Source organism: Anolis carolinensis, chromosome 4, assembly GCF_035594765.1.
Source record: "Anolis carolinensis isolate JA03-04 chromosome 4, rAnoCar3.1.pri, whole genome shotgun sequence".
Classification (NCBI taxonomy): domain Eukaryota; kingdom Metazoa; phylum Chordata; class Lepidosauria; order Squamata; family Dactyloidae; genus Anolis; species Anolis carolinensis.
This window is the reverse complement of record NC_085844.1, coordinates 74117033-74132612: the sequence shown is the minus strand read 5'-3', so window position 1 is coordinate 74132612 and position 15580 is coordinate 74117033. Positions and strand designations below refer to the sequence as shown.

Sequence of the window (15580 nt, the reverse complement as noted above, 5' to 3'; positions counted from 1 at the left end):
AGCTGATGCTTCTCTCCTCCCAACTGTGGCATTGGTGCATAGCCCACAACATCCAAATCTCGGCGACTCACCTTCCCGGGATCCACAACGACTTGGCAGATGCCCTCAGCAGAATGACGACTTCCTCCCACGAGTGGATGCTCGACCCCGAGACTCTTCTTTCTCTCTTTCTCAAATGGGGTTTCCCCACCCTAGACCTCTTCGCTTCTCCCCAGAACGCTCAGCTGCCTCGGTACGGGGCAAGACTTCTCCCGTCCTCCTCTCCAGGCTGCCTGGGAGACGCCTTCCTTCTGGACTGGTCGGCGGAACCAATCTATCTCTTTCCGCCTTTTCCTCTGATACCGAAGGTCCTCCAGAAGCTCCGATCGGTACCGATGTCGGCGATCCTGATAGCGCCAGCCTGGCCTCGTCAACCGTGGTTCCCGGCTCTTCTTCATCTTTCCAAGGCGACCTTCTTCACTCTGCCTCTCCTACCACACCTCTTATCCAGAGAAAACGGCCAGATTCTGCATCCGGATCTCCCCTCTCTACATCTCACTGCTTGGAGGATTCTCGCCTGACCTCCCTCCCGCAGAACTTACAAGAGGTCCTCCGCGCAGCTCACAAGCCGGCTACAACCAGGGCCTACACTTATAAAGTCTCTCGCTTTCGTTCCTTTCTTCGCTCCCGAGGGATCACTGCTTTCCCAACCTCGGTACCGATTGTGCTGGACTTCCTTATGTCTCTAGCAGAACAAAAGCTTTCTCTTGCCTCTATGAAATCTTACCTGGCCGCTCTATCATGGTGCTTTCAGCAGCATGGTAAACCATCATTGTTTTCCGATCACCTCGTCAAGACCTTCTTAAAAGGATACAACAACATCTGCCCACCGGCCCAACCTCCTACCCCAGGCTGGAACCTCGAGCTTGTCCTTTCCCAGCTCACTGCTTCTCCCTTTGAACCTTTGGCCTCGACCGACCTACGTCTCCTTTCTTGGAAAGTTGCCTTCTTGGTGGCCATAACCTCAGCGCGCAGACCCTCGGAGCTGGCGGCCCTTCGGGTCGATGAACCCTACCTCCGCTTTCATCACGACCGCGCCGTTCTCCGTCCGGACATCACCTTCCTTCCCAAGGTGGTCTCTGCTTTTCACCTTAACCAGGACATTGTCCTTCCCGCTTTCTTCCCAGACCCCTCGTCTCCCCTTGAGCGGAGACTGCACCTCCTTGATGTGCGTAGAGCACTTCTGTTCTACCGGGACCGTACTAAGGACATTCGAAAGACCCCAAAACTTTTTGTGGCCCATGCCCCAGATAAACTGGGCAATCCTATTTCTTCTCAAAGACTCTCACACTGGATTGCTCAGGCCATTGAACTGGCCTATGAACTAGCCAAAAGACCTCCTCCCCCGTCGGTCCGCCCGCGTTCGACGAGAGGTCTCTCCACGTCGACTGCCTTCCTAAGGGGCATTTCCCTGGACTCCATCTGCAAGGCAGCGATCTGGTCTAACCCCCTTACATTTGTGTCTCACTACAGGTTAGACCAAAAGACTTTGAAGGATGCCGCCTTTGCTAGGGCGGTTTTATCCTCATGCTTGTCCTAACCTTCTGCATTTATGACTTCTATGTGGGTGCTTTTTCTCATGCGACCCTCTTGTTGTTTTTTCCTGTTTGGTACATGTTTGCACTACTCTCCTGATGATCCGTGCCTTATTGCTATTGCCTTCCCCCTTAGGGGAATGATGTTTTCCTGTTTTCACATGTGCTCTTAAAGGGTTATATCATGCCTGACCGAACTGCCTTCGGTGTTTGGCGTGTGTTTGATGCAATACCTTAATGGGTCCTTGGACCAGGGTTTTCTTGATGTTTTCATGTTTAATAAACATATGTTTGGACAGTTTTCTCGTTGTCAGGGTTTGCTTAGCCCGCCTCCGAGACCTAAGCTTGCTAGTCTCCATTAGTGTGCATTCACAGAGTACACGAAGAAAAAGGACAGGTTGCTTACCTGTAACCATGTTTCTTCGAGTGTACTCTGTGAATTCACACAAGCCCGCCCTTCCTTCCCCTCTGGCAAACCCTCTTCCTTTCTCGTTGCCTTTGCGGCGTAGGAACTGGAGAGCAGACGCCGAGGGCTGCCTTATATGCCCTCCGGGGACGGAGGGGCGTGGCTACCGCCAAAATTTAAACTTCAGCTTGGGAAGAGTTTCCGTTGGGACCTGCGCAGGCGCAGCCTCTCCATTAGTGTGAATTCACAGAGTACACTCGAAGAAACATGGTTACAGGTAAGCAACCTGTCCATATATTTGGAAGTTCTTGTGTTTTGCCTACACGACCTATATCTGTGAAAAAACTTTCAGTAGTTTAGCTGATAAAAGTGGGAAAGGGTGTTTCTGGCAATAGAATTTAGGTTAGAAAGAAAGCAGTTACTACTGGGAGATTATGGACTGCATTATAATAAATGTGAGACAGAGAACATCTTGTTCTCATAGGCTAGATAACAATGTTCAAATCCATGCATACCACTGTTTCTGGACCATTTTAAAAAGAAAAAAAGGGAAGAACAGCTTGTTCACATCATTTGAACAATTGCGGGTGCGCGGCATGAGAACACAACAAAATACAAATATATTTATGTAAACCAGAATATCTCGGAAAGTAGCCTTCATCTTAAATCACCTGGTATGAATTTCATATTCCTGGAAACAATGGTGCTATGAAAAATAAAATATCAGTTGGCTGAGCAAAGTCGTGAATTGTGAGTGTAACGTTCTGTGCTAGCTGAATAGCCAAGCAGTTGGAAGTACAGTAGGGTAATATGTGCCATTATAAAACACGTAGATAGAAAACCTGATTTCTCTGCTTGACAAACAAATCCCAGATAGGATTGCATGCACACTTGAACATATGTAGGTGGACTAGGCCTTTAAGGAGGAGTGGAGGGAATGAACTAGGACATCATCTATATAGGATTATTTTTATGTTCTTTGTATTCCAATGGAAGAGTTATATGAATCAAGAATTAGAGGTTGCTCACCCAAACCATTTTGGCAATAAGCCTACCCCAGAGCAGGCCTATTCCAGGGTTCAAAGGGGAAGTGAACATTTTGGAGATTGTGAAAGGAGATAAAAAAGATAGAAGAGATTCATATCAATGAGGGAAAATTCTCCGAATAGATTCCAAGATGAGATCCCATTCTTTAGGACAACCTTTCTGAACCTGACAGTTTTTAGACGTGTTGAAGTGCCACAATCACAAGGAAAAATTAAATGATCATCTTGGGAGAAATTCTAGGATAGAGAATTATCACTTTTTGCGGTACTCATGTCTTTTAATGATGATTGGAAATGACAGTTTACTATGCTGCTGTTGGCCCAGATGCTTCTGGAAAGTGGTAGGGCAATCCAGAACCAGGTGCATGAAAATATTAAGTGTATCTCTGATCCGTCCTAGTGAGGTGTTAAGTACACTCAGGATCTGCTACCACACAGGTGATATGTCTATGCATACCTTCCTGATGAAGGAATGGGTATACATAGGATTTGGCCCGAGGCACCATGCAGTGCCCAAGCACAGTTTCAAGGTGTTGACAGCACAGTTAGACTGAGTGACTGAGACATAGTATCAAAGTGTTAACAAGGAGGCCTGACCTGGGTTAACTGTTAATATTTGAGGTTCAAGGCAGACTCATTTCCTTCTCTAGCACCAACAGTAAATATCCCTGGGTGTCCCAGATTGCCACCCCCACCTGTCCTCCCCCCCCCTCCTAGAAAGCCTAATCTTAGATCAGGCAAGTAGTCATCAAGTAACATTTCTTCCCCTTCATGTTAATCTTCTAAGCAGAGGATCAATCCATCCCATGTGAGTTCGAGCATCAGCATTGGTGCTCCTCTGTCTTGCAGACCTTTTCTCCTTACCTTAGTTATTTCATCTGTACTTCTCACCTCCATTATTAGCATCTCCCAGACTTCCCCACACACCTCCTGTCATGCCTCCCAATACCTTACCTTAGGCCCCTCCTACACTGCCATATAAAATTCAGATTATCTGCTTTGAACTGAATTATTTGGCAGCGTGGACTCATATAATCCAGTTCAAAGCAGATAATCTGGATTATATGGTAGTATAGAAGGGCCTTACTTAATCCAATAACCATTTATGCTGTGCTCATGGAAGACATCGGCAGATGGTGCTGTGTCTAGAAACTTCTCCTGACTTTCAGCTGTAGTGCAGTGGACAAACAGAGTAGCATCCTAGTAAAGGCTCCCTTCCATTGGGGAAGACAATGGCCCTCCTACACAGCCATATAAAATTCACATTATCGGCTTTGAACTGGGTTATATGGCAGTGTCGACTCATATAATCCATCTTAAAGCAGATAGTGTGGATTATCTGTTTTGATAATATGGATTTTATATGACAGTGAAGGAGGGGCCAATGTTAAAGGGAGAATAAGAGAACATTTGAAGGAGCCAATGCCAAAATGTGTCCCTGGCATAAGTGGCCAATATCTTTCTCTGTAACTCCTGTGGCCTGTTTAATGATGAATGCTTTAAATGATAGGATCTTAATGCTTACTTAACAAATTAAATGAACTGATTACTAGCTTTGGTGATAATGTCCTATTATCTGACTGTTAACTTTATTGAATTAATTTTCAAGCCTAGCATTATAAACTCCGGGAATGAGAGTACAGATTCTCCCTTGCATTCATAGAGGTAGAAAGCATACTGGATATTTCTTCTGCATTTCTTATTCTAATTGGTAAACTGCACATGAGTCAGTGTGGTATAGTGGTTTGAGCACTGGGCTATGATTTTGAAGACTTTGGAGATCTGAATCCCCTTTCAGTCATGGAAATCCTTTGCAAATCATACTCTCTCAGCCTTAGGAGAAGGCAACACCAAAACCTCCATGAACAAATCTTGCCAGAGAAACCCCTTAATTGTCTGAAATAACTTGAAGGCATACAGCAAGTTGCAAACTCTAAAGATTTCTTTGAATCCTATTTTAATTCAGCAACAAAACAGTCATCTCCAGAGAACCGGTTTGCCCTAAATAAAGGTGATTCATCAGAAAAACCTACAAAAACAGAACCAAAGACAGAAACTGGGGCAAGAATGCGAAGTTCTTCCAGTACATCTACTAGTCCAAAGCCTCCCCTTCAGTCAACAAAGCCAAGCCTTGCAGGAAGACCAACAGTTCCTCAGAAACCACGATCTGCCTCTCGGACTGGTGAGAAACCTTTTATAACTACTACACTATATTAATATATTGCTTATGGCTAAAAAGACTGTTCTGAAATCCTGAAAACATATTTTAAGAAGATGCCTTTGTTTAGTGTTATTTTATTTGTTTTTATCTGCTAATCCTAACTAATCCCTTGAATACTAGAAAGCAGATTTTAATGGTAAATTATGAGACCAAAAGGAATTCCTCGAAACAGTGAAGTATTAATTAGTAAGTTTTTTGTTGTAATACTTTATAAAGATCCCAGAGATCACTACAGTTCTGTTGTGTCTGATTGCACACATCATTTCCCCTTATTTCTCAATATTAAAATATGAATATGGATTTTTAAGTCTCAATCTTAATTGGCAAGAAGTGTAAAACAACCCTGGAGCATGCTGAATAAAACTCACAAAAACTTTAGTGTCAATCATGTCTGGTCTGGCCTTTAATATTATTGATGTTTTGTGATGTTCAACAACTGTATTAAAGCATACAACTGGTGTGCACAAAGAGTTATCCTGTTCCGTTTATTGTACTCACAGGAAAATGGCACACATTTGGATTTTACTACCTCACATCTCGCCTCTTTCTCCATACAACTCCCTGCTCAAACCAGACACTGGAAGCTAGTTGTGGGAAATAGTGCATGATTGTACATTATAGTAAATATGTAAAGGTTTCAATAATACTGTTTATATAGCCTACGTCTGTATAACGAGAGAGAGAGAAAATGTGTGTGTCCATGTCTAACACATACTGTCATTCTTAAGATATTTGATTGTAGAAGTATACAGTGTTCCCTCACTTATCACAGGGGTTAGGTTCCAGGAGCACCCGCAATAAGTGAAAATCTGCGAAGTAGGGACGCTATATTAATTTTAATATTTATACATTATTTTAGTAGTTATACACTATTTTAAGTCTTTATCAACCAATCGTGTGTTGATAAATCGCCCCCTTCTCCTCCCATTGCTGCTTGGGCTCCTTTTCTCTCCCTTTGGCTTCTCCTTCCTCCCTTACGCTGTAAATTGTGATTTTTTATGATTTATAATAGTCTTTTATTTTATTAAAAACTGTGAAACAGCAAATCCATGATAAGTGAACCGCAAAGTAGTGAGGGAACACTGTACCTCAGTTAATAAAGTAGATGTGTTTCTGCATTGTTTCTTTAACAGAAAATTGGATACCAGAGTTAGAAATAACTGGATAGAATAGCCCATCAATAGGGATAGAAAAATAAAAGCAGTACAACCTGTTTGAGAAGTTTTTATTCAAAACTAGCTATATGGTTGTGCCAAATGAAGTAACCAGTCCATGTAAGCTTTGCATAAGTAGAGGTAAAGGTTTTCCCCTGACATTAAATCTAGTCGTGTCCAACTCTGGGGGTTGGTGGTCATCTCCATTTCAAAGCCGAAGAGCCGGCGTTGTCCACAGACACCTCCAAGGTCATGTGGCCGGCATGACTGCCTGGAGTACCATTACTTTCCCACCAGAGCAGTACCTATTGATCTATTTACATTTGCATGTTTTTGAACTGCTTGGTTGGCAGGAGCTGGGGCTAACAGCGGGAGCTCCCCCGCTCCCCAGATTTGAACTGCCAACCTTTCGGTCAGCAAGTTCAGCAGCTCAGCAATTTAGCCAGCTGCGCCACTAGGGGCTCCCTGTGTTTACTTTGCAAACAACATTTGCAAAACAGTAAGTAAACAACAACATTTCGAAGCTTGTATAGACCACTTGAAGGCTTCTTCCAAAAGTCTGCCTTACCTTATTTCTTCTATTATATAGTATTTTACTATAGCAATCTAAATGAGTACAATGCTCTGAGGCATCTGCTGAAGGACTCGTGGTGAGTCAATGAAATCTTGAACACAAAGGGCCAACCTATGCCCTGCTGAGTTGGGAGGGAATTCAGTACAGCTATTTCCTGCTTCTCTTTTCTCTCCATATGCAGAGTTAATCTGTAAATATGTTTTAGTTCAGTAAACCTTTTGTTGGCAGCCTAAAGAGTTAGTCTGTCAGAATCATCACTGATTTATTATCGTTGCAGTTTCAGGCCTGGTGGGTGGTCATTGCCAGGCCTTTGTCTTCCACAGAGCAGGAACAGTAGGAAGAATCTTGCTTCTAGCCATGTGAGCTCAAAAACCTTCATAAAAATAAGCTTCATTCTCAAAGGCTTAGTTAACTTGGGTGTGCCTGTACTCTCTATATCACTATTCATTTTGAACAGATTGGAATTACAGTAGAGTCTCACTTATCCATCATAAATGGGCCGGCAGAACCTTGGATAAGTGAGAATGTTGGATAATAAGGAGGGACTAAGGAAAAGCCTATTAAACATCAAATTACATTATGATTTTACAAATCAAAACATTTTTTTACAACAAATCAATAGAAAAAAGCAGTTCAATACACAGTAACGTAATGTAGTAATTACTATATTAACACATTTAGCACCAAAACATCGCAATGTATTGAAAACATTGACTACAAAAGCATTGACTATGAAAAGGCCGACTGCATTGGATAATACAGAATGTTGGATAAGTGGAGGTTGGATAAGCAAGACTCTACTGTATATACAGTATGTGATTTTCCTAGAAGATTCACAGGTGGGCTAGTACATGTGTGTATTCTTCTGGTGTTTCTACAGAGGATCTTCCAGATTCTCCATCTGGTCCAGGTTCTCCTAAAATTGCTCTGCTTCCACCTTTGCTTAAGAGGGTCCCTTCCGATAAAGAAAAAGATGGTCAGAGCAGCCCTCAGCCTGCTATCCGATCTCTTTCACAAGAAGGTAAGAAGAATATAAATGTGTTTTGTTTGTACTTTCTCTGGTTTATATGTTAGTAGCCAAGTTTCAGTGATATACTTCCACTTGATCCCATTGCTTCCTTCTGCATCAGCAGAGTCTTCTCCTATCTCCCTATGGATACTGGAAACCTGCTCCAAAAGGGTTGAAGACACTCAGGAGCAAGATTTTGAGGTCACAGAGGGCAATGAAAAGGAGAAAGACAAAATTTCTGTACACTGATATTTGATACCAAAGTATAAATCTTGGCCAATATCCTCAGGTATTGGAAGCCAAAAATTTATAGTGTCGATGTCTGTGATTATGACAAACAAGAATATAGGCAAAGAGTGGTCATAATTATGAATATTTCTTGCTACATATCTTCAAGTCAACTCCGACTCATGCCAACCCTACCATAGGGCCTTTTGGGGTAAAATTTATTCAAGATTGCAGTCCTTTTAGGGTGAGAGTGTGACTTGCCTAAAGTCACCCACTGAGTTCCCATAGCCAAACAGGAATGGGAAACCTGATCATCCAGGGTCCTAGTTCAACACTCAGGCCATACTGTCTTTAATCATTAATATATTTATGCATATTTTGTATCCTAATTTCCTGTACACGCATTCTCTTAATCCAACTTTGTTTCTTCTCCCATAGTAGCTATTTCAATTTATTTCATTGTACCCCTCTCATTATCAGGTAATGAATAACAAAAATGGGTGAAAAATCTCTTCCAGTTTATTTTCAGTCAGTTTGCACCTCCTTGAACTGAATGCAGAGCTAAACACAATTTCCAGCCTCTTTAAGCTATTTCCTCCTTTAATCACTAAATCAAGATAGATATGAGGCTGGTGTTAAAATTCCCCATTCACATTTAATATCTGTTTCTTGTTTGAAAGTGTTATTTTCTGTTTAATTGTTCAGTACTTACTTTGAAAGTAGTTGTTCTACTCCAGAAGCTTCGTTTTTGTGGCTGCCACAAACTATATTCAATTGATTGAGACTCAGTGAGATATTCATGGAAAGAAGTTAGCAAAAAGATAGCTGCAGGATGTCAGACAAAAAAAAGTTTTGGCAATTTAATAAACTTATTCCATGTTTTTATGATAGAACCAATTAGGAAATGATATTTATAAACCAGGAACCAAATCATTAATCCCAGGAAGCATGGAGTGGAAATTTAAACTTTTTTCCTTGCTGCAGTCCTGGAAACACTCTTTCTTCTGAAACTCTTCTTTCCTTTGGTGCAGATACCAGCTTCAGAGGATAGATTTTCCTCAGGACTTCAGCAGTGGAAGAAAGAGTTGATATGCTTCCTCTCACCTGCTGGGGTCCTGGTAAAGATCAGTTATCTGTCTAGCTGGCATTATATATTCATTTATACCATGAATCATTATTGCCTGTGGTAGCTTCCGTAATTAGGATCTAAAACAGTAGTCAAAAACTACCTAGCTGCTCCATCTGCTGGCTGGAAATCAGAACAATATGGTGAAGTTCAAATTCAGTTGAACAAGGTTCAAATCTCTACTCAGCCATGGAATCTTAGGGAAGTCACATTTTCTCAGCCTCAGAGAAAGACAAAGGCAACTTCCCCTCACTGCACAATTTTGCGAAGAAAGTCTTGTGAGTGATTCACCTTAGTGTGTTGTCGAAGGCTTTCATGGCTGGGATCACAGGGTTGTTGTATGTCTTTCGGGTTGTGTGGCCATGTTCCAGAAGTATTCTCTCCTAGATTGACCTGATTGACCCTAGGATTGTCAATCCTGATTGACCTTAGGATTGTTATAAATTGGAAACAATTGACCTTAGGGTTGTTAATAAATTGGAAACAACTTGAAGGCACATAGCAACACATTTGCAGTGCAAGGTTTAAAATCTTAAATATACAAAAATTAAAGAAATATGAGTGCCCCTAAGGATTAATGTTGACAGGTTCCATGCCATTCTATGTAAAACTCATATTTGAATAATGAATTAATGAATAATAACTAGTCAATTTTAGTTATTAAAACATATCACAAAAATTAACATTTCTTTTTCTAACAATGAACAGTTTGGTTTAATGTAATTAATATTGAAATCTACTATTCCAAGATCTTGTATTCAGCATCCTATTTCTGAAATATATTTGCTTCTGAAAGATACTCAGAAACATTATTTTCACACTTGGTGACCTTCTCTAAAATCCGTAAGCAGTCAGTAGTCTGTACTCAATTGCGAACACTAAGGAATTACACAGAGTTTCCAACAATTTGTTTATAATTGTCTTTTCAGAGACATGCACTTGGAAAATTAAATACAGTATTTACAATCTGAGCCTGAACTTCATTGTCAGCTTCATTATATCATGCCTGGAACCTTTAGATAAATTGATTGATATTTTTATTCAACCCTTTCTCTTCCCTGACTTATGAATAAGGAACAATATTTCTCTGTCTCCTGAAATATTTATTTTATATGGTGGATACCAAATAATCTGTATTCAGTATTTAATTTAATACATGTTTGCAAAATATAATAGTTGCTTTGATTTTCAAAGCCTGTGCCTACAATATTATATGCACTTAATGAGTAAGCCCTAGTATAAACATATTGTGCATGTTTTTATGTTTTCATCTGTTCGCTTCTACATATAACTGAAAATTGTTGCATATTTCAATTTCATTTAATATAAGTGTTTATACATCACATAATGCCTCAATTTTCAAACTGTATTTTCAATTTCTGTGTCTAAAGTGTGAAAACTTTACTGCCTTAAGATTTAGTCTTTGGTTGGTTTATCAAGAAATTTCCAGCAAAGAGTAACTATCACATTCATTGCTAGATTGATCTGTTCACATCTGTTCTCAGAAAACTTAAATTGATATAAGGTTATGTGATGTACCCTAACAAAAGGAATGGTTCACATTTGATGCCAGATTAACTGCCTCAGTATAGATTTGGAGAAATATTTCAAAAATAAGGAAGGCATTGCAGTCAAAGTAGTCTTTCCACAGCCAGCAGAGTGTAGATCTTCAGCAGATAATACCATATTTCATCAATTGTAAAATGACATTGATTGTAAGACGCAGCCTAATATTTTAGTTTTTTGGGGGGAAAGGTATTTTTGATTCTAGGGCACACTCCTTTTGAGCCTCAATTTCTGTTTTAAAAAAAGAATTAGTCCTCACCCCAATTAGTTTCAGTCCATCTTAGAAATGATGGCATATATGTACAGGAGAGCGCTCCTTGGAGTCATGCTGGCCACATGACCTTGGAGGTGTCTACGGACAACGCTGGCTCATCAGCATAGAAATGGAGATGAGCACCAACCCCCAGAGTCGGACACGACTAGACTTAATGTCAGGGGAGAACCTTTACCTAAGAAGAGCTTGTTACCATTATAAAAAACCAAAACATAGATATATCTAGGTCTCTCAAGTGAATTTATGGAGTTTATAATCCAGCTTTGTAGATTGAAGCCACACATGTTCATACTTTTCTCAAGTTTCCTTTATAAATACTGAAGGCTTACCATGTTGTTTGGTTTAAAGAGTTAGTGTTTTGCATGGCTGTGTGCAAAGGCTTTCATGCTTTTACTAAAACATGTAGGCTTTTCAAAAGGTTCTGCCATACTTATTTTAAAACTCTCTATTTTGCTAGGCAAAGAGAGTAGGTGTTAATTATTGAACAAGTATACATTTTTGAATGAGGTGCAGGTAACAAATTCCTGTTAGATTTGCTCAATTTAACTATATTATAAGAGCTATGTGTTCTCTGTGGTGGGCAAGAAGGCATTCAGACGTTCTTAAGAATATCCTCACCCTGCAGAGTGTTTGGTAATGCTGAGTAGAATGGACCCACATAAAAACGATTGCCCTGTTTCAACACGGGATTTGGTGCATATGTGACTTCTCCACTGGTTCCTTTAGAAGACAGCCAAAGATGGAGAACATTAGGATCCTCTTGGGATGCATCTACATTAGAATTAATGCAGTTTGACACCACTTTAACTACCATGGCTCAATGCTATGGAATCATGGGAGTTCAATGTTTTATCTGTTCAGTGTTGTAATAAATGGACTTTGTTGCCTAATTGCAATGAATTGCAAATCAACAGTCAAACTTCTAAATGTATTCAGTTTTTTATTCATTCATTTCTGTTGTTCCCCTTCGAACTCCAGAACTTTGGTTTAACTTTCCAATCTATATGTTCTCCTTAATAATGAATAGTCCTCTCCTTTTGGTAGAGGCCAAAACAGGAAACAAACAGATGTCTGTAGCTGCTAAATATGGGGGAATTATTTCTGTGATTCTGTTGATAATATGCTTCATTCTGTATGAGAGTCATTGAATCTTCAAGAAAAGCAAGAGCAGTTGTGATTATTATGGGAAATTACAGTTGTGTTTGGTGTAATTGTTGATTTGTGCAGTCCACATAACTTAGGTTATTTCTGTGAGCAATTAGTAGTAATTATTTTGCTCTAAATGGCAATGGCAAAGGCTACAGATTCAGATGTGCCCACCATTCCTCCTTGATAAAATGAGTTTTGTTGTGTGTGTATTGTAATATGGTTGTAATATCATTCTGTTTATCCTGGTGGGTGTCATGTGTCTCTACAGCTGTAACAATTTAACATTAACTTAGATGTTGCATACGCCTACTGCTAGAAAAGAATTGCATCGCTGGCCTTCAGTTAATTAAAAATTGCAACATCCTGTCTTTTTCAGGATTTTATATATTAATTTGTTTATTTAAAATGTTGCACTTTTATTTGCAATATGAACAAGTCATTTTTATGTGGCCTGTTTAATTTAAAGCAGCATATTTCCACCCCCTTATATTGGCTTCAAGTTGGATTCCTCTCATGCCCCCACCACAAACACAGAAACAAATGAAATAATAGTTATTTAGTCACAAACAAGCTACATGTGGATTCCTTTCCAAGTGAAGAGCCACAAGACTAGGATAACTGTTTCCATTTCTGGATCAGGATTTCATATGTATCACTGGACATAATATATATGAGACTTCGACAGTGACCATCATCTCAATAAGATGGCCATCAATCTTGTAAGTGAGAATAGTAAAGGTAAAGGTTTTCCTCTGACATTAAGTCTAGTCATGTCCGACTCTGAGGGTTGGTTCTCATCTCCATTTCCGAGTTAAAGAGCCAGAGTTGTCCATAAACACCTCCAAGGTCATACGGCCGGCATGACTGCATGGAGCGCCGTTACCTTCCTGCTGGAGCAGTACCTATTGATCTACTCACATTTGCATGTTTTGAACTGCTATGTTGGAAGAAGCTGGGGCTAAAAGTGGGAGCTCACCCCGCTCCCAAAATTTGAACTGCTGATCTTTGGTCAGCAAGTTCAGCAGCTCAGCAGTTTAACGCACTGCACCACCAGTGAGAATAAGAGGGATAATAATCATCGTTGTCATCATCGTAGTAGTAGATGCTGATGTAAGCACTGGCTGTGCAAACATTGAAGAGCCTATTGCTATATATGAGACCTTTTTGTTCTAGATGAGCTGTTTTCTGTGTTGATCAAAATGCATAATGTTTTAAGATAAACAGAATCCAACATCCACAAAAGGGTAGTACATTTATTGGCCAAGCAAAATGCAAAAAATACATTATATGAGGTTTCAAATGTTCACTGGCAAAGATGTTAGAAATCTTACCAAAAATGACAATTATAGAGTCACAAGCCTTCATCTTGTCTTAGATATTATTTCTGTTGTCAGCTAAGACGGTATTGAGGGATTTCAAGGCAGGCAGAACTCATTCTCAGCCAATAAATGTATCGCTCTTCTGTGGCTTTCCGAATTCTGTGTATCTTAAAACATTCTGCATGTTAATCAACACAGAAAGCTGCTCATCAAGAGCAAAAGGTTTTCATATTAAGCAATAGGCTCTTCACAGTTTGCTCAGCCAGGTTTTAAATCTATTGCCACTTTGGTGGTAGATTGATGCCCATCTTGTTTAGATGATGGACACTGTTGAAGTCTCATAAATTGTGTTATTTTTGACCATGTGGATAAAGGGAAATAAAAGACAGGTAAGGAAATTTCAAGTCCATTAACAGATATTCTGAATTCCTAGACTGATATCCAAGGGGGAACGTTGAGTAAAAGTATAGATCTGCCTGTCTTCTTCCTTGTCTGAAGCAAGTGGCTGGTTGGGGGTCTTTGCCAAGTTAAGAACATGTCATGTCTTTTGATGCAGGTCCAAAGAGAAACTCAGGACACCAGGAGCAGAGGCAGAGGTCTTTGAGTAAAGATGGCCAGCAAGGAAGCAAGTCCAGCGACTCCGGAGAAGAAGCAGACAAAGAGTTTATTTTTGTTTAGTTGAGTGATCATCTCTTTGGCAGTGCAAAATCTTTTCTAACAATAAGGGTACGATGATCTATTGCCCTTCTTTTTCATCAGCTGTTTTTATAGAAGAACATTTTGTGGTTTTAAAAAGAATAAATGATTGCACTGCTGATCAGATTTCATTAATTTGGCTTTTTGGGTGTTTTTTTAAAAGTTGACTTCTATGGTTCTAGATATACCCTTTCTTGCCTTTGCTAAAGCCAGCAACTATTCCATGTTTTCTACTTGAATTTCTATGAAGCAGCTATCAAAACAATGCCTTGCAATAGGGCTTCAGGCGAAGGAGGGCAGAGGGAACCAAGCAAAAGGACGGGGGGGGGGGGTCTCTTCTTACACTAATCCACACTGTACAGCAGGAAAGGTGTTGTACTGCTGAATGTAAATGTGTCAAACTTGCACGCAACTTACTTTTAAAATATATTCTTGCTGAATGCAATTGCACATTGTAATTATATCAATAGAGCACACTAATAAAAGAATTTGTATAAATAATATATATTAGATGCTTGGATATGATTTTTACATTCACCCTTGGGAGACTTTTTTCTTGTTTGTTGTACTGTATATAAAAACACAATCTCTTACATTTGTGTACTGTTAAAAAGCACAACAAAGAAAAGTGAATTACTAATCCTTTGCTATGCTTCCACTTCCATAGGTTATATGTATATTGTTGACTGGAATGACAGCAATGCACACCTTATTGGTATTGGTATTTTCTAGAGGCTGCCTTAGAGTGTCTCTCTGCATCCTTTCTAACTTTTAACTTGTTCTTCTTAAACAAAAAGATAGTCTGTAAAAGCAATTTTGCATTTTCCCTGTTATTATATTCACAGTCATCTGCTTACAATTCAGGCTGAAGGAGTTTTATTCATAATGTATATTTGTACCAATAAAAATGATTTTACAACTGGAACAGGAGTTTCTAATTTTTAAACTGTATTCTCGTGCTCTCTTTCAGTGGCTATAATGTTTGCTCATTTTCTAAGGCCAAAATCAGGGATGGACAAAGAGTGGTCCTCCAGAGGTTAGTAAGCTAGAAGTCCCAAAATTCCTCACTATTAGGTATAATGGCTAGGGATGTTGGGTTGCAGTCCAACACCTTCTGAAAGACTACATTATTCCCATCCGCAATCTAAATCCAGGCTGGACCCTTTGACTCAATGGACATTAAGTAAGACCCTATCTACGTTGCCATATGATGCAGTCTGAAAGTGCATTATATGGTC

At 39.9% G+C, this 15580-nt stretch overlaps 1 protein-coding gene across 2 annotated transcripts in view; it reads left to right on the top strand.

Annotated features, from left to right (window-relative positions):
• Positions 1 to 15267, top strand: part of carmil1 (capping protein regulator and myosin 1 linker 1) — a 198087-nt gene extending 182820 nt beyond the window's left edge. For both annotated transcript variants that reach the window (XM_062980635.1, XM_008108781.2), the window contains 3 exons: positions 4993 to 5208; positions 7856 to 7996; positions 14203 to 15267. In XM_062980635.1, the coding sequence (XP_062836705.1) occupies positions 4993 to 5208; positions 7856 to 7996; positions 14203 to 14324 (479 nt within the window). In that variant the 3' untranslated portion in view covers positions 14325 to 15267. The remainder of the gene's footprint in view (positions 1 to 4992; positions 5209 to 7855; positions 7997 to 14202) is intronic.
• Positions 15268 to 15580: the final 313 nt, after the last annotated feature.